The sequence below is a fragment of the Pelophylax lessonae genome, assembly GCF_965119305.1.
Source record: "Pelophylax lessonae genome assembly, chromosome: 12".
NCBI lineage: Eukaryota > Metazoa > Chordata > Amphibia > Anura > Ranidae > Pelophylax > Pelophylax lessonae.
Window position 1 is genome coordinate 77,960,376 of NC_138779.1, and position 19,192 is coordinate 77,979,567.

At 43.2% G+C, this 19,192-nt stretch overlaps 1 protein-coding gene across 2 annotated transcripts in view; it reads left to right on the top strand.

Annotated features, from left to right (window-relative positions):
- Window positions 1–18,552, top strand: part of H6PD (hexose-6-phosphate dehydrogenase/glucose 1-dehydrogenase) — a 39,991-nt gene extending 21,439 nt beyond the window's left edge. For both annotated transcript variants that reach the window (XM_082274057.1, XM_082274056.1), the window contains exons 2-5: window positions 5,852–6,494; window positions 12,065–12,182; window positions 15,682–15,951; window positions 16,968–18,552. In XM_082274057.1, the coding sequence (XP_082130183.1) occupies window positions 5,868–6,494; window positions 12,065–12,182; window positions 15,682–15,951; window positions 16,968–18,322 (2,370 nt within the window). In that variant the 5' untranslated portion in view covers window positions 5,852–5,867 and the 3' untranslated portion in view covers window positions 18,323–18,552. The remainder of the gene's footprint in view (window positions 1–5,851; window positions 6,495–12,064; window positions 12,183–15,681; window positions 15,952–16,967) is intronic.
- Window positions 18,553–19,192: the final 640 nt, after the last annotated feature.

Sequence of the window (19,192 nt, forward strand, 5' to 3'; positions counted from 1 at the left end):
ACTCCTTGGACGTCATTACTTTGTTTGTGCTCTGACATGCATTGTTAACTGTGGGACCTTATATAGACAGGTGTGTGCCTTTCCAAATCATGTCCAATGAGTTAAATTTACCAAAGGTGTACTCCAATCAAGTTGTAGAAACCTCTCAAGGATGATCAGTGGAAACAGGATGCACCTGAGCTCAGTTTTGAGTGTCATGGCAAAGGCTGTAAATACTTATGTACATGTGATTTTTTTTTTTTTTTCTTAAAAATTCGCAAAGGTTTCAAACCATCTATCACACTGCCATTATGGGGTTTTGTTTATAAAATTGTGAGGAAAATAATGAATTTTTGCCATTTTGGAATAAGGCTGTAACATAAAATGTGAAGCGTTGTGAATACTTTCTGGATGCACTGTATGCAGCCAGGACTTTAAAGCCCCGTACACACGTAGCGATTGTCGGCCGTAAATATTTGGCCGCCGAACAATCGGCCGATTGTCGGCTTGTTAGTATGATGCTTCCGACAACTGACTCCGACTTTTCGGCCGAACAGAATCTGGCGTGCAGACTTTAAAACTTTTGTTGGCCGTCACCAGAACGGCCGATTGTTCGCCAGTCAGTACAGAATTCGGCCGACTAACAGCAGATTAGCAAGACTGGGCATGCTCAGAAAAGAAAAAAGACACGGAAAGTTAACCATCACATGACATCGCTTCTGAGGTCGGCTGTTGTTGGCCGACAAAATTCGTGTGCAGTCTTTAGCACTTTTCAGCCGACAGGACAGCACCGGACAAAAGACGGCCGATCGTTCGGCCGACATTCGGTACGTGTGTACGGGACTTAAAGCTCACCCCCAGGGCAGCAGAGAAGGGGGTTGAAGACTTATGTTTTGGAAAGTTAAAGCGGAGTTCCGGGCAGAAAAACGTTTTTTTCCTGAACATACCCCCGGGACAGTCAGGGCTAGCACATTCCACAATGGCTAGCCTCTGATCTGTCCCGGTTCGCACTTACCTTTTAGAAGAAATACTTACTTAGAAATTTTCTTCCACAGCGTTTCCATCTCGGTTGTGGGCAGCTGAAGCCGGCGCGGTCCTCTTCTCTGTCTTCTTCCGCGTCTTCGTGTCCCAGAATGCACTGCACCGGCCCCTCTCGTCACTTCCGGTGCGGCGCCGCATTCCTAAACAGCTTCTGGGCATGCCCAGAAGCTGTTTAGCAGGGGAATGCGGCGTCGCCCGGAAATGACGAGCGGGGCCGGTGCAGCACATTGATTCCTGGGAGCTATGACGTTTAGCTCCCAGGAATCATCGCGAGGCAGGAAGTGACGGGGTAAGCCTCGGCGCTGGAGGAGGAAGCTGTCATAGGTGAGTATTTACGATCTTCAATAAAAAGGTGAGTAAACAAAAAAAAAAAAATAACTATCCAATTCCTTTTGAGGTGCGGCATACCTAGCGGAGGGGCACAAAAAAAAAAATATTTTTTGTGCCCGGAACTCCGCTTTAATTGTGCACTATATGGGGTGTTCTCCTTTGTAGGCCAATGGCACACTTATGATCCTGTCTCTGGTTTGAGTGCTAAAGAGGAAGATGCTTGCCTAGTTCCACATGTCACTGTTCTGGTGACCAGATAAGCGAGTTGTCACTTCCTTCTGAGTAAAAACTGAGCACAATGTCACTTGCCAGAGACAAAACAACCCTCCATCCAGCCAGCATAGCAGAAATGCATGGAACTTGGTTGTTATTAAAAGCACCAGTGACCTAGGGTTTTAAAGGCATCTTGCACACGATACTTCTGTTTGAGCATCTGGCAGCTTGAAAAAGCTCAGTACACCTTTTTTTTTTTTTCTGAGCTAAAATATAGTCCATTAATTGTAATGTGCCTGTGCACACAGGCACGGAAACCAGCGCTGTGCATTCATCAGTAAGAACAAAATAGAAAAATCTGCATTTTTAGTCAGTAATTTAAGCCTCAATGCATGCAAATACGCACGAATACTCGCAAATACATACAAAAAAAAAAGGTCTGGAAAAAGTAGATGCTCAAACAGGAGTATTGTGTGCAAGAGGCCTAAGTGTGGTCGCAAATGGCCCAGTATTACCCTAACTACAATATTTGGGCAAGGATTTTTTTTTTTTTTTACATACTCCCAGGTTTTTATTGCTACCTCTCGGTCACCATTTAAAAAGATTTCAAATCATTCCTGTTTTTGTGACAAAGGAGAGGCAGAGGAAGTGATGAAAGAGCTGTCCAATGAGGATAGAGATCATAATAGAGAAGCACCGATATATCAGGTGATAATAGGGTTATCAGCATTTTGCCGATAGAAAAAAAAGGTGCAGATAATGGCATGCTGCATCCCATCAACTTCAATGCAAAATCTTCAGTGCAAGCCCCCCCCCCTTAGTGAATTCAGTGCAAAGTGTCACCTCCCCTAGTGAATTCAGTGCAAAGTATCGCCCCCCCCCCCCCCAGTGACTTCATTACAAAGTGCCACCCCCGTGACCAATGCAAAGTGTCGTCCCCCCCCCCCAGTGGCTTTAATGCAAAACTTCCCCCTAGTGACTTTAATGCAAAATTGCCCCCTAGTGTCTTTAATGCAAAAACGCCAGCCATATTAATTTAAAAAAAAATATATATACACATTTTTTTTTTTTATCACTTCCTATTTCGGGAGGTTTACCCTCCCTTCATGACCAGGCCATTTTTTGTGATCCGACACTGCGTTACTTTTAACGGCCGTGCCACGCTATACACAAATAAATAAAGATTTGCCCTATAAACAAAAAAACACAGGCAATTTTGAAATAAAAAACAATATTTCTTACTTTCTGCTATAAAACATATCCAATAAAAAAATGGGAAAAATGTAATTTCTTTATAAATTTAGGTCAATATGTATACTGCTACATGTTTTTGGTTAAAAATAAAAAATCCCAATAAGCGTATATTGATTGCTAACTGTGTGGGAGGTACTTGTACTGTGGGAAGGCAGATCTCACAGAATGTCGATCTGCCTTGTTTACATAGGCAGACCGCGGTTCTTTCTCTCTTGAGAATGATCGGCCGGTCCCGGCAGACTTTGCGTCCGCCTGACCCGTTGATTGGCTCCCCCCTGTGCCCAATCCCAGCGGGAGCGGGCGCCTGTGTGTGCCCCTAGACCCGGAAGTGGAGGATTCCGTACAGGTATGTGATCCTGCGCAGAGGAGCCGATTTGCCGCCTTGTGTAATTTTTGCCTTGTGCCTTCTGAATTTTTGGTTTTGGCACCAGAATTTTCATTTTGGTACACCAATAGATAACAGCAGGAATTATTTTTTTTAGTATAGTGGTGAGCGTCTTTGGTTGCTGTGCCCTCCTGTCTCTGGGGCACTTATTTCCCCGATTTTATTTTATTTTTTTTTTGTCTGTATCAAAGGTGGGAACAACAAAATTTGATAATAAAGGTATAGTGGACAGCAACTGAAATAACTAGTGAATATTTAAAGAGGTTGTAAACTCTTTTTTTTTTCTTTCTTTCACACCCTGCAAGACAAACACATAATGAGCTAGTATGCATCGCATACTAGCTCATTATGAAATACTTACCTTAGAACGAGCCCCCGCCGTGCCGCTCACTCACCTGTATGACGGGCGACATGTTCAGTCGCCCGTCTTCCGGGATCGCGGCATCCGGCCATCTGATTGGCCGGAGCCGCGGTGACGTCACTCCCGCGCGGGAGCCGACAGTCACGGCACGGGGCTCTGAAGGAACGGCACGATCGGCCGTTCCTTCAGAGAGCATGCGCCAGTGACGTCACTGGATGCATCGAAGGTAAATATCTCCTAAACGGTACATGTTTAGGAGATATTTACAGTACCTATAGGTAAGCCTTATCATAGGCTTACCTATAGGTACAAGTGTCAGAGGAGGGTTTACTTCCTCTTTAAAATGAACAAAGACACCAAGAGCAGTTTTTATAAAAAGGATAAAACCAAACTTTACTGGACATCAAAATACATAAAGCTCCTTACACATAAGTTACCATAAACATTAATAAGACTCAAACTTACACTCCTATTCCCTATATCCCAAAGAAACGTCATATAATACTTAACTCTGGCAACAGCTTTCACTCGATATCTGGAACAGGACAGTGAGGAGGTTTTTTGCTGCATGCTTTTCTTCCACAGCTTCAAAAAACGAACCTTTCTCCCCCATCCTAGTGACTCAATTTATAGTCCTGTATACCAGAGACCACCCACAGGATGTGGTCATTCCTTTTGACCACTCACAGGTCATATTGTGAGTGATGTCAGCAAGACATGGTTGCACTTCCCCCCAAAACCACATGGTCAATTGGCTATGCGGCAGCCATTTTTACAAACAACGTCAAAGCTCACTAAACCACCTGTGGTTGAGCGATGATATTACACATGTATGGGAACATTTGTCATGAATCAGTTAAAAAATATCCACAACTCAAACATTGTCCTAGTGTCCATAGTTACAGACAGCAATAAGACCCTGACAGAGGTTTGAATACTTCCACACACTACCCAAAATGAAAAATGTTTTTCAAAAAATGTAAAAAACTGGAAAAACTTTGTGCACACACTGCGCCAGTACATCAGACTACAAGCATTTGGATTCATTTAGGGTCCTTTCACACGGGCAGTGCGCCCGGCTTACTCCATTTTTGCTCAGCGGGAATAGTTCAGCCGATCCCCCGCTGAGCAGGCGGATGACAGCTCCGTTTCCTCTTACTTTGCAGAGACGAAGTTGTCAGGTCCCCGCTCTCCTCTATGGCCATGTAATCTCCTTTGGGTTGCCGAGTTACAGAGGAGAGAATCACAGAAGGCTTTCCATGTGCAGAGCGAGGTGTACAGGAAACTGGCAGCGCACACCGCGGACACCTCCTCTAATTCTTCACAACACTGTAGAGGAGGTGTCCGCGGTGTGCGCTGCCAGTTTCCTGTACACCTCGCTCTGCACATGGAAAGCCTTCTGTGATTCTCTCCTCTGTAACTCGGCAACCCAAAGGAGATTACATGGCGCGTCTGTGACAGCTATTACAAGATCCGTTCAAACACCCTACTAAACAACATCCAAGAATAAGTCCTTTTTTTGTGGATTATGCTACATCCAGTCCTGTTGGTTGGTTCTACATTGATGGTCATAGAGTAATCTTTACTGTTCAAACCTGAAACCATGAGGACAAATTCATTGGTACCAGAGTGGATTCATCCAGACCTAGACTGCCCAGGAAGGAGGATATTTATCATCAGGAGAGTCTGTGATCAGCCCTATGCCAATAATCATCCGGTAAGAGGCTCATCCTCCCTTTTGAGTGGTGTTTTCCAGCACATATCCTCACTTGGGCATTTTTCTTCATCTGGATTCTATCTATACGCCCTTATGATTTCCATTTTCTGGTAAGGGGCCAGTCCAGACATGGTGGTGGGACCACCTGCACCCTAAGTTGCTGTGAATTTTGCACCTGGAAGTCACCGTGTATATTACACGATATTACGGACATTGTTTTGGACTTTATGCACCTTATCTTATTTGCACCTTTAAGAGTTTTTTTGCCACTTTATACTAGTATGCAATCTTCTTAATATCATACTGCTGATTTACTTTTTGTCCTTTGAGGCACATCAGTTATATTATTTAGTATTCACTGTGAGATGTGTTTTATTATTATTAGTTTTGTGACTAATTGATTTTGATATCACTTTATTGGTTCACCCCAACCTGATTGGTTGACACTTATGAGTTTAGCGTACCTGCTTTTTTATTTATATTATATTTTACAATTACCTGTGAGTTTTTGGCACAATATTTTGAAATAACTTTTTATTGGCAAACTTTTAACAACATTTTATTTTTCCAGCCTGAAAGTTTCAGCCATGATGCAGTGGAGGACTCTGTGTTGTATACTCCTGGTTGGCGTGATTACTGTCACCTGCAAAGAAAAAGGACACATATCTGTTATTCTTCTTGGGGCTACTGGAGACTTGGCTAAAAAATACCTATGGCAGGGACTCTTCCAGCTCTATCTGAATGAAGTCCCAAAGGGCCACACCTTCAGTTTTCATGGAGCTGCACTGACCGCTCCAGAAAAAGCAGAGGCGATACTGTTCAATTCACTTAAGAATCTGAGCTGTCCAGCAGATGTTGAGGCTGATAGGTGTGCTCTTTTGAAGGACCAGTTTCTAAAGCTCACTCGTTACAGGCAATTGAAGACGGCTGAGAACTATACAGCATTACACCAGGACATTCTTGCTTCACTAGCAGAAGAAGATCTTCATGAAGCTGGTAGACTTTTTTATTTGTCAGTCCCTCCATTTGCATATGCCGATATTGCTCGGAACATCAATGCCAGCTGCCGGCCTCCCCCTGGAGCATGGCTACGAGTGGTGTTGGAGAAGCCCTTTGGGCATGACTATGAATCTGCTAAGAAGCTGGCAAGTGATATGCAAACCTACTTCCAAGAAGAAGAGATCTATCGGGTAGATCATTATCTGGGAAAACAGGTGAGACTAATAATTTTGTAATCAGAGGTGGGTATAGCCTAAGTGTCCAAAACAAATTTAGCATGGTTGGTTTGCGTCTGTTACAGCTGTCACTGTGACTTTTCTCTGTGCAATCACTGCACAAGCACAGTGAGAGCTTCAAACAGCAGGTTTGTTTTTAAACCAACCTCACACGATTACCATAATTGGATATCATGCCCATCACTTAGTTGGGAACCACGATAATTGGTTACCTATTGATTGGAAACCTGTGGCTGCCTATGCCTTAGAAATAAGAATGCACACAGCTGCATGCTGCTAGTTCTCTGACCATTTTCCTGCAAGGGGAACCATGCCTAGTAACTTTAATCTACAGACTGCAGGTGTGCTCAGCTGATTCACAGACACAGATAAAGGGTACTTTCACACAGGCTTTCCGCTCGGCAGACTCCGTTTTGCTCAGCGGGGATCGATCCACCAATCCCCGGTGAGCAGGCGGATGACAAGTCCGTCTCCGCTTACTTTGCAGAGCCAGACCTGTCGGATCCCTGCTCTCCTCTATGGGAGATCGGACGAAAACGAACCGCCTGTCCGTTTTTTCATCCTATCCGATCCGATCCTCCAGATGGATGAAAAATAGGGTTTCCATCCATCTGGATTTCACGGACAGGATCAGATCAGATAGCAGCGGGTGTCAGCGGACATGTCACCACTGACATCCTTCCCTCCATAGGGGCGAATGGAGCGTTCGATCAGGTCCACCTGAAAAACTGACAGGCGAGCCTGATCGAAAAGCCTGTGTGAAAGGGCCCTACCAGTTAGTCATGCAAGCATAATCAAATCTATCTGAATATTTTTTTTCCAATTTTTTCTTTAAAAGCATGTGGACTCTTTTCCGAAAGCCTGTGTTTATATTCGGAAGTAGTGGGAGCAGTGGTATTAAGCTGGCCATACATGGATGGAAATCCAGCCGATTTTAGCAGGAACCAGACTAATTTCAATCCATGTTTGTGTAGGCTGATTGTACAAGTCGAACCATCGAATTATTGGAATGCGATTACTGCCGACGGCTTTAGTCGATAGCCGTAATCATTTTGTTCTGCCAGCTGGGAAGGCCCCATTATCTCCCCCCCCCCCCCCCCCCACCAACATAATAGTGCTGTGGGAGGAGGAATCAAGCAACTTTCTTTCCTCCTACCCACGGGGGGAAAGGAGGAGGAAATCTAATCATCTATGACCTATGTCTTAGCCTTGTCTCCAGAACAACTATTATGAGAAACCAGAACAATGTAACCCAGCCAGTCAACCTTTACAATGGGAACAACTGGCCAATGATATGCTGCCACCCATTGGGGTTGATTTACTAAATCTGGAGAGTGCAAAATTTGGTGCAGCTCTACATAAAAACCAACCAGCTTTCAGGTTTTTTTTTTTTTCTGTCAAAGCTTAATTGAACAAGCTGAATTTGGAAGCCGATTGGCTACCATGCAGAGCTGCACCATATTTTGCACTCTCTAGTTTTAGTAAACCAACCCCACTGACATAAAAGTTGTTGCCTAGTTTTATTAAAATCAGTCATAAGTTGTAAAGTTGTTGTACAGATACCATTCTGTGTAAATTGAGCAACTCCTTTGAGCATTGCGAACAACTGGTCCCTGTCAAGGTTCACTTCCAAAGAATAATAAGCACTGTAAGCTTGCTGAAAAATATCTGATTTAGCACTTTTTACAAAAAGAAAAAAGGGGACGAGCTTTTGATTGCACAAGGCAAATTTACAACACAGCTCCTGAGTCAGTTCACATATCAGCCCACAAACAGCCTCCCAGGATACAAGGAATATGATAGATGATCACACATTGGTAATGCTGAGGTCTCTTCTTTTATTTCATATTATAAAAAAAACCCGAAAAATCCCTGAACCATTACATGTTTTGTACAGCATACTCAAAGACTGAAAAATGTGTGTAGCACACAGCAGAGTTTAAAGTGGTATTCAACCCTAAACCAAAAATTTAATAAAATTGCAGCTCACCAGTCATTCGATGTGGTGGCTGCAATCGTTTTTCTCTGTTTTTCACCTGTTGATATGACCAGTAACACACCTGTATGAGTGAATAAACAAATAGTGCGCTAACAATGTGAATTGATAAAAATCAATAAATGTGTAAAATGTGTTTTCGCCTATGCACGTGTCGAATTTAGGTGCAAACAATAAATAGTCCTTTATGCATATTTGGGTGAGGTAAGAGAAAATGAGAATAACACAAGTCTCTCAAATAACGTGAGGCCAATAAACCATCAAAAACGTGAGATAAATCCATGCCAAAGTGTCGTGCCACAGCCTACAGGTGATGATGTTTCACATAAACTTGAATTCTTCTTGCCTGCCAGGGTGGCCCCTTACCGCAAAAGACTTCTAGGTTGGCATTCAAATGGTGGACTTGATGGGACGGTGAAGTGATAACATTTAATGGTAAAGATGGATGCTTACCAGAAAACAGGGAGACATGAGCCTGGACTACTACAGAACAGGAAATCCAGCGAAGAATCCTGGAAGCAGATCCGCTTTGCAGTGATGTGGTTCCAATGTTGCACGGAGCAAATTCCACAAAGAAGGCACCCAATAAAAAAAGGGGGACTCCTCTGCTGCCACTTCCAGCGATGTCTTCTCTCTACTTCCTCCCGAACGTCCCATCAAGTCCACCATTTGAATGCCAACCTAGAAGTCTTTTGTGGTAAGGGGCCACCCTGGCAATAAGAATTCAAGTTTATGTGAAACCTCATCACCTGTAGGCTGTGGCACGACACTTTGGCACGGATTTATTTATCTCACGTTTTTGATGGTTTATTGGCCTCACGTTATTTGAGAGACTTGTGTTATTCTCATTTTCTGTTACCTCACCCAAATATGGACTTGCATAAAGGACTATTTATTGTTTGCACCTAAATTTGACAAGTGCATAGGAGAAAACACATTTTACACATTTATTGATTTTTAACAATTCATATTGTTAGCGCACTATTTATTTGTTTATTCACCACTATTTGTATTTGTCTAGTGCTGCTTTCTTATTATTTTTTCACTCTAAATTTGCGCACCTTTCACTTTCACCACACCTGTATGAGTGCCTCCACTCTGAATGCCAAGCCGGCCGCTACCCACCCCTCCACAGTTCAGCACTCCAATGAGTGAGGAGGGGGAGGGGGGGGGGGAAGCAGAGAGCTGCTTACAGTTTGGCTGAATTTGCATCGCACTCGGACCAAAATGGTGCTGGACCTTTTTTGGTTCACGCTGGAATCAAATCGCATGGGTGTTCACACCCATACGATCGGTTTTCTGCCCGATTTCACAGTTCGCACTACGATCTGCAAACTGATTTGGGGGTGTCATCAAAGGAGATGTATAGAAATCCATTTTTCCCCCATTTATACTTACCTAGGTGGATGCAGTTTTGGTCCCCCCAGCGCCTCTACACTAAGAACCAAGCGATTGAACACCGCTGATCGCTCGGTTCTGACAGCTCCCCGAGCTGCTGACTGACAGTCAGCAGCTCTCTGCTCTGCCCCCTCCTCACTCATTGGAGCGCTGGGCTGTGGAGGGGCGGGGAGGGGCTGTTTAGGCACCTGGCACATCCCGACTCTGTGGTCATGATGTGGTGCCTGGACCAACTTTTGTGACGTCAGCAGAGAGCGGACTTCAGTCTGCTCTCTGCTGACAACAGTTCACAGGAGTGCAGGACAAACTGCACTCCTGCGATCCATAGGAGATGTACATCCAAACGAGCTTTGGCTGTACAGGTCCTTTAACTTTACATTGACACCCGCAGCGGTTCGCAGATGTCAGTGTGAACTGCCTGCCAGTGAGATGCGATGCGGAAACCCGCACTGGAATTGTGCTGGTTTCCGCATCGCACCAGTGTGAACCGAGCCTTAAGGAGTTGGGGATGAATGTCTTAGTGAGCACGCAAAGAAGCACTGGTAGGTTTCTCGCATTCATTGTCCGATAGAAGTGATCTGCTTGTGTGTTAAGCTAGATTGTACATGCACGTGCACATCTCGTAGATATCTGTCTATCCCTAGGGCAGGCCATACACGATTCATTTACTTTTGTTCAACTAGCGGGTTGAAAAAGAAAATGAATCAATTTCCCCATCCACACACATGATGTGGATGGGAGAGTCTCCTCCCACAGTGATATTGTATTTTGTGGGAAGAGTTCCCCGCCATCAGAATACTCTCAGAATGCTATAGCATTTACCTGTGCATGCGAGTTCAACGTTATTCTGAACACAAAACCTCTGCATTGAAAAACGACCTCCTATGCACATGCATGGATAAAGAAAGATGCACAAGAGCACAGCCATTTATTGGTATAGGAGGCTATAAGTGGCATTTGCAGCTCCCTGGGCATGGGAAAGCATCAGGAAATTACACTAGGCACATAAAATGCCTGGTGAGCCCCATGTGCATAAACCCTAATGGAGTGTGTTAGGGTGACAAGTACTGCAGATTGTGTACACCATGTAGAACGTCTGTAGGTTTAGACTCTATTTACCCAGGCTTTTTTAAGCCACGCCTAATTCAGTGAAATTTAGCCACGCCTGTTTTCTCTGTCCCCGGATGTCTCTTATATCGGTCTTACAAAGTTGGGAGGTATGCAGTTAACTCCTCTCCACTCTATCCAAAGAAAGTTTGGCTTTAATCTGAATTGCATGAAATTCCTTGCAGTCTGAAATGTTATTTATTTTTTTCATTTATGTTGAATTCTAGGCAGATAAAGACACCTTTCTGAAGCTCTGCATTCACCGTTGCATGCATTTTTAACGCAAGCATTGTAAGCACCTCAATTTGTAGTGGCCTCTTGCAGCTCAGTCTGGGAGAGGGGGGAAGCAGCAGAATATGCCAATCAGTTATACTGCCGTATAAGGAGCATATTGATTGGAGAGGGAACAGAGTCACAGAGATATGCTCATCAGTTTACCGCAGGCAACCTCAGCATGAAAACTGTAGTAAAACCACAAATCTCCTCATGTATCTGCCTTTGGGAGTCATGCCTGTGGCTGTGAGTCCTGTAATGCCTTATGGGACTTGTAGTTCCAACACAGCTGGAGTGCTGAGGCTGCCTTCCCCTGGTCTACTGCTTCTCCTTTCACTGTCCAGTCAAAGCCTTGGGGAAGGGACAAGACCTCTGAGTTCAACTGCCGCTGAGAAAAATCTTGTTTCCTGCCTGCTGGACGAGGCTGTGCTGTATAGAAGAGCTGGGTAAATCTTAGGCCTGCATGGACAGGATTTCAAATCCTTTGGCAGGTAAAACAGCTTTCATATGTGTTGAATCTCTGAATGTATCTGTTTACCTGGAGTTTAACCCTAAATACCACAGTAAGTACAGCAAATTAGATACTGTATTTACAAGCTGAGGATTTTGGATGTTAAAGGTAAAAAATCTGCTCCCTTACCCTCTCCCTACCCATGGTTGCTCTGCCCGGTGTAATTGATGGGACTTAACTGTCAGTTACTCTCATGACGGGTTACTTCTAAGTACCGGAGCTAAGCAGCACTGGTCTAATATATTTGTGACGTATCTTTTCCAGACAGTTGAACAGATTCTACCATTCAGACGACGCAACCAAAAGCATCTAGACTCAATCTGGAACAGGCAGCATGTGGATAGAGTGGAAATTGTCATGAAGGAAACAGTTGATGCAAAAGGTATTTTAGAAAACTCAAAAGAGCTCTACATTTTACTATCTTATTTTATTTTTTTTAAAAGACTGCATACCTAGAGGTTTTAGTCTTGATTGAATTGAAAAACAAAAAAATTCCCCCTCTGTGCACTCGGGGGGGGGGGGGTCAAACCAATGCAACCCCCCCCCCCCTATCAGTCGGTCGGTCAATCAGTCGGCAGACAACACATTCCCCCCCAACCCCCCCGAACGGTCTGCCTCCTTACCTCCTCCTGTCTGAGCCGGGAAATGCTGGATGGCTGAGGCCTCTCCTCCAGCCATGTGTCTTCTGCCTCTTCCTGGCCACTGGCCAGTAATATCGCTTCTCCTTTGGCCAATCGGGAAAGGGGTCTCACAACCCTCTTCCTGATTGGCTGGGAGGAGAATCAATGTGACAATAGCGAATATTTATTCACTATTGCCATACAACTGGGTGGGCTCGAGGCTTAGTGCTCTGCGCCCCGAGCCCACCTTTTTTGAAGCCTATTAGAGCCTCTGGCTCTAATCACGTGCTTCAAAAAAAAAATCCCCTATTTGAATCCATGCGTCCAGCGCCCTGCATGTAGATTAGGGGGCCGGATGCATGGATAGGGGGGCAGCGGCCCTGTGCCCCCAATGGACGGGCCGCCACTGCTCAGGTGTAGCCTGTCAGCAAGGGATTCTCAATGCCAGTATAAAGGAACACATCCAGCCAGAATCAGTGCAGCTGCCCCTTTAAATTGTCTGATCAAGGACTTGACCACAATCTATATAACCTACACAGTGAATTTTAATTGTTTTTAATCTGTTTTATTAAAATTGATATGTGTTTTTGCAACAGAACAGTGTGAAAGCAGCCTAAGTGCTGCACTGTTAAAGGGATAGTGAAGGAATGGCACAGCACTTAAAGTATAACTAAAGGCAAAACTTTTTTTTTTAAAGTAGAGATAGATTAAAACTCCTGTCAGTTTTTGTCGCTGTCTGTGCCCCCGTTAGGGGATTGTCCTGTTTACCATTATCATTGAAAGTAAAGGAAAATCCCCAAATTTTGGGTTGTCCCCAGAAAAGAAAAAGAGGTGAAATGTTCCAATAGGGACACTAATTCTGGTGACCTGGGGGTCCCCAAGGAATTTCCTTAATTTTCAGGGATTTCCCCTTACTTCCTGTTTGGCTTTGGGACAGGAAGTGAACAGAAATCTCCACAATGGGACACAGGTGGCAAAAATAAATCTGACAGCGTTTACTACCCTCCCTTAATCTATCCAAAATGGAAAAAAAAATAAAAAATTTGCCTATAGTTCTACTTTAACTTTTACAGCCTACAAGACAAAGTGCTGCTCCTGGCAGGATCTCCAGTTAAGAAACTTTGCAACAGAGTTGCAAAAATTATTTGAATATTAAAAAATATTAAATTAAAAAGAATATTAAAACTGCATACAGTGTGGCATGATGCCAAACATAATGAAACATAGATTAATGGTTTGAAAAACACTTATGGGCTTGTCTATAGCAGTTGGCATGCATTAAGAAACGTATAACACGTACGGTGTGCATTGTGAAGTGTAGCGTTCTTACAACGCACCGCTACTTATTTACATTGTTAAAAAAAGTTGCATCCACTTATGAAGTTCACACGTATAATGTGAACAGGGCACATAGAAAACATACCCTTGCACTGAACCCGTATTGATCTATGCCTTAACAGGTTCACATTGTGTATTTGACAGGTTTCCTTCAAATGATAGTAATCCAATAGTTGTTACAAGTGGGTGGGCTTTTGTCACAAAGAGCAAGTATGGTATGCATAGCAGCACCTTGTGGTACACTTATTTGCCAAAGGGACCCTCCAGCACTGCAGTGGCCGCAATCTCCCCTTGATGTTTCAATGCCACAGCTCACTTTTCATAGTCTTTTTTTTTTTTTTTTTTCCAGCTTTTATGTCTTTGGCCATCTAAGAGTTAATTCATCAAAGCACCTTGGCATGCAAGATTGCACACTGAGCTGTGCAGTGAGCAATGTGAAGAAGATTGCTGGCATGCAAAAAGGATCTCTTTATTGCAGAAGAGAAATGGCATGAGCAATAAAATGCCTACCTGTCAGCAGTTTTTTTTTTTTTTTTTTTTTTTTTACTCCTTAAGGATTTAATTATGCTTTAAACCTGATCTTAAAGATAAGCAAATATTGTATTCTAACTTGACTCCTCCTTAGTGCGTTTTGTGTATTTTTCCAGATTTGTGCAGTAATCCAGCATGAACCTTTGCCTACATGCAGGAGCTTTCTGTTTTAAAGACCGGTCTCTGCTGCTTTTTGTGCAGAGTGACTGTCCTTGTATCCGTACTCTCCTGTACTTTTCTGCAGGCAGAATGTAGTAGAAGGACCTGTTGGGTCCCTCACAAAATGTCTATGTCTGGAGTTTTGCTTCAAAGGAAACCTGTCACAAAACTTGGCAATTCAATAACCGCATATGAAAAACAAATACATAGGTGGAGGTTACCATAATTGAAAATCACGTGTCAAAATGTTCCAAAGATCATGTAAACCCAGAGATATAGCCAGCTGATTTTTTTTTTTTTTTTTTTATGAAAATCTCAGTTTTTTGTAAATGCTTTGTGATATACAGGGAAGCTCAGGAAGTAAGGAAGTAAGCAGTAGTGTGGTCAAGATTGACTTTAGCAAAAAAAATAGAATTTTACATGTAAATTCTGAATACAATATCCTGAATCCACTGATTGTTTCAATATGTGCTTTCCCTGAAGGTAATCTTTTCTATTCATATATTGTCTATTTATTTTTTTATTGTGTCCTCAGTTTGAATTGGCAGCAGTTTATTGTAGTCCCTTTTGTGTACTCTATGATTGTCTATGTACTACCACAGGATGAACAAAATGTACAACAACCCAAGTCGCATAGCTTTTGGGCTGAAAAGTTATTGAACTCCATTCTGGAGAAATGGACAAACAATTGGGTAAATAATTCACCTCATATATCACCCCCTGAGACAAAATGAGCATTTAACCCTTGCAGTGGGCCCCCCTCTACACTGGAAGGGTTAAATGCTCGCTTTGTCTAGGGGGAGATGAACAGGGGGAATTACTTGCCTATTACAGGTGGCCCTTTCCGAAGCTTCGGAGATGTACGTGGCCTCTCAGGGAGATATCATGTACAACGAAGGACAGCTGGTCCTGCGTTGTCCATTATGACATCAAAGAGCTGTGACTGGTTGGGCAGTGGAGAGGAGCAGCTTCTGGGGACCTGTTCTGTGAAGAGGAGGAAGTATGCCTGAGCAAGGATTAAAGTATATATTTATCCTGTATTCCTAAACCCCCTAGACAAGTCAAGCATTTAACTCTTTAACGGTTTTCTATTTTTTTTTTTTGTTTAAATACAGTATATATATATATATATATATATATATATATATATATATATATATATATATATATATATATATATATATATAATATAATATAATATAATAATTTTTTTTTTTTTTTTTTTTTTTTAAGGCCGCACCAGTTTTTATGAAGAATATGGTGTCATACGTGATGTTATCCAGAATCATCTGACAGAAATTTTGACCTCTGTTGCCATGGAAGTGCCAAATAACCTCTCCAGCTCTGATGATGTCCTGAGAGCTAAGCTGGAATTATTGGATTCTCTGCACCCCTTGGAAGGCAGCAGTGCTATCATTGGTCAATACCAAAACTATGTGCAACAGGTCAGAGAGGAGTTGGAAAAACCTCCAAATTTTTTCACCAAAACACAGACATTTGCAAGTAAGTTGCTTCTTCTAAATCTACTCACATTTGTATAAAAGGGGGTAAATGCTTTACCAGCTACGCTGGTTGTGATCGCAGGACCTCTTGCGTTCTACAGTTTGCTCTACATTGTGATGGGCAGCCTCACTGACACAATAGTTTAGGGTAATTTTTAGCACTATAAAGCACCCTGAGTGTGGGGACTCCCGGGCTGTTCAGTGAGTTTGTATGAATGTTGGAACATGCTTTCTGTATATCAGTGATGTCCAACCTAAAGGGCCCATTTATATTTCAAGCTGAGTGGAGGGCTGCTTCTAAATCAACACCTCTGTTATATCCTGTCCAGCCTGTACAAAGCACCCAAGGTCAATGCATGGTGGGAAAAGCCCAGCACGAAAGATAGTAAAGGTCACACGTATTGTTATAAAACCAGGAAAATACGTGAATACAATGGGAATAACTCCCTTCTAGGAAGCTCTATCTCCAGGTGCCATTCTGTTCACCTGCTTAATGCCACTATGCCCCCCCCCCCCCATATTTGCTGTCAATAAGTGTAAAATAAGACTGAGTGTCAGTGAGCGTAAAGAAAAGTCCCACCAGTGCTGCCATTGGGAGTAAAAGAAGTCCCATGTTGGTGTCAGGGAAAATTAAATAAGCCCCATTGTTCCAGTGGGACTTAAATAATCTCTACAATGTTCCTGCCCTCTCTACTTTCCTCCCGCGATGAAGGCTGCAGAAAAAGGTCTTTCAAGCATGGAGTTTGACACCTCTGTTCTATGTGCTGCTGGTGTAGTCACTATGAAAGTGGCAGGGTCACTCAAAATTGCTCATTAAAAGTTTTTTAAATTTTAGTAAAAGTGGCATAGTTTCTTTTTTAACTCCAGCCTGATGTTCTTCTTAATATAAAATATTAGTGAAATATAAGCAGAGGAGATGAAAATAAATATTTAAAATGTCATGGCATTCAGAAAATGGCCCAACTGTACAGATAACCTGGTCTAAACAATGCATTCTTTTTTTTGCCCTTTTGAAAGGTGTCCTTATCTATATTGACAACATGCGGTGGGAAGGAGTGCCCTTTCTCTTGGTATCGGGCAAAGATTTGGATGAGAGGACTTCATATGTCAGAGTTGTGTTTAAAGACAATGCCTTCTGCCTGCAAAAAGATTCAGCCCGAGATACAGTGAAAGATCCATGTAAGCCCAGGCAGGTTGTATTCCACATTGGACATGGAGAGCTAGGTTTTCCGGCTGTGCTAATAAGTCGAAATTTATTCAAACCAAGCCTTGTACCCAGCCAGTGGCAAGAAGTGTCTGAACTCCCAAATGTCTTTTTGTTTGGTCAACCTCTATCTGATTTTTATGTGTACCATCCAATTCAAGAAAGAGAGGCCTACTCCATATTAATCTCAAATATTTATCGAGGAAAGAAGGAGTCGTTCATCACAACAAAAAATCTGCTGGCTTCCTGGAAGTTCTGGACTCCCATCTTGGATGAGCTGGAGAGAACTTCACCAAGAGTCTATCCAGGAGGGTCAGAGACCAGTCATTTGCTAGACTTTGTAATGGAACATGGTGGGCTACGTTTTCTGACAGATGAACACTTACAGATAATGGGCATGGAGCAAAAGACCAATGCATTTGCTTCAACACAATCCGTATTTCTCAGTAACACCATGGTGTCTAACTGGGCTGAACAGCTGATAGAGAAACTAGCACAAGACATACAGAGGGCAGCAGAAGAAGCCGTGAAGAGCTCAGGTAGTTTCCATCTGGCTCTATCTGGGGGCTCCAGCCCTATCGCCTTATTTCAGAGATTGTCCAGGCACCATTATGGCTTTCCATGGAAGCACACTCATTTGTGGATGGTGGATGAACGCTGTGTGCCATTTACAGATATTGAGTCCAACTTTGGTAGCCTTGAAAGACGTCTGTTGCAGCATGTCAGAGTTCCCTATGTAAATATCCACCCCATGCCTGTACATAGGAACCAAAGGCTCTGTGCTGAGGAAGATTTAGGTACCCAGGTCTATGCTCAGGAAATCTCTACCCTGGTCAGCAATTCAAGCTTTGACTTTGTACTATTAGGGCTGGGGAATGATGGCCATACTGCTTCTATCTTCCCTGGCTCTAAGAATGGGATCACAGGAGATGAATTGGTGGTATTTTCAAGAAGTCCAATAAAGCCCCATGACAGGATGAGCCTTAGCCTCCCACTCATTAATAAAGCCCGAAAAGTCGCTGTCCTAGTTCTAGGTAAAGGGAAGCATGATATTGCAACTCTTATTAGCAGAGCAGAAAGCAATCCCAATAAATGGCCCATCTTTGGAATAAAACCAGTATCTGGGCAGTTGGTATGGTACATTGATTATGAGACTTTGTTTAGGTAAAAAAAAAAAAAAAAAAGACAATGTCCACCAGTGAGTGCCTTTTTTTATTTGAAGGGTCACACCACCAAAAAAAGCCTTTCAGCGTTCCGCAAATGCCAGAGGATGGAATCACCTTATTTTTTGGGGACTACAACATTGCAATGTCTACTTAGTTTCCAGGTCTACTCATTTTTACAGCCATAGGGCCCATGCTACTCTATCAGTTCTATGACAGGATTGCAAGCTGGCCACACACACATAAATTTCTGTGGGCTGAATGAAAGAAATCTTACAGGTTTCCCCATTTACGTTAGCAGCACAGATTGACAAATTCCCCCTGCGGGGCTATTTTTATTTGGACTACTGGCAGCCCATCAAAATACCCAAACACTGCTGCATCTGATTGGGCCAACAATTTCATGACAGGGTATTTTGACAAGCAGTAGTTGAACCACTGACTTTTGTTGAATGGAGCAATGTCTGCAGGGCTATACACTACTCAGGTTTCATCTGAGCCAGCAGAAATCGCCCAAAATTTGATCAGTGTGGCCAGCTTAAAGTGACTGTAAAGGTTTTTTGGTTTTTTAAAACCAATATGTCATATTTATCTGATCTGTGCAATGGTTTTTGATCCCCCACCAGCACTGTCAGCTCCTCCTCTTCTTCATCTGCCCCAATAGTATGCGCTTGCTATGGAGGCAGACACATGGGCTTGATCCCGGGTCTGACTGTGTGTCTCAAGACGCACACAGTGCGGCCCGGGCCTGTCCCCTGCTTCTTCCTCACAGGATTTGACTGACAGCAGCGGGAGCCAATTGCTTTGGCTGCTGCCAAGTCTCCCGTGGGGGGGCTGAGGGGCAGCAACTTTCAAAAGGTTTGTTTACCTTAATG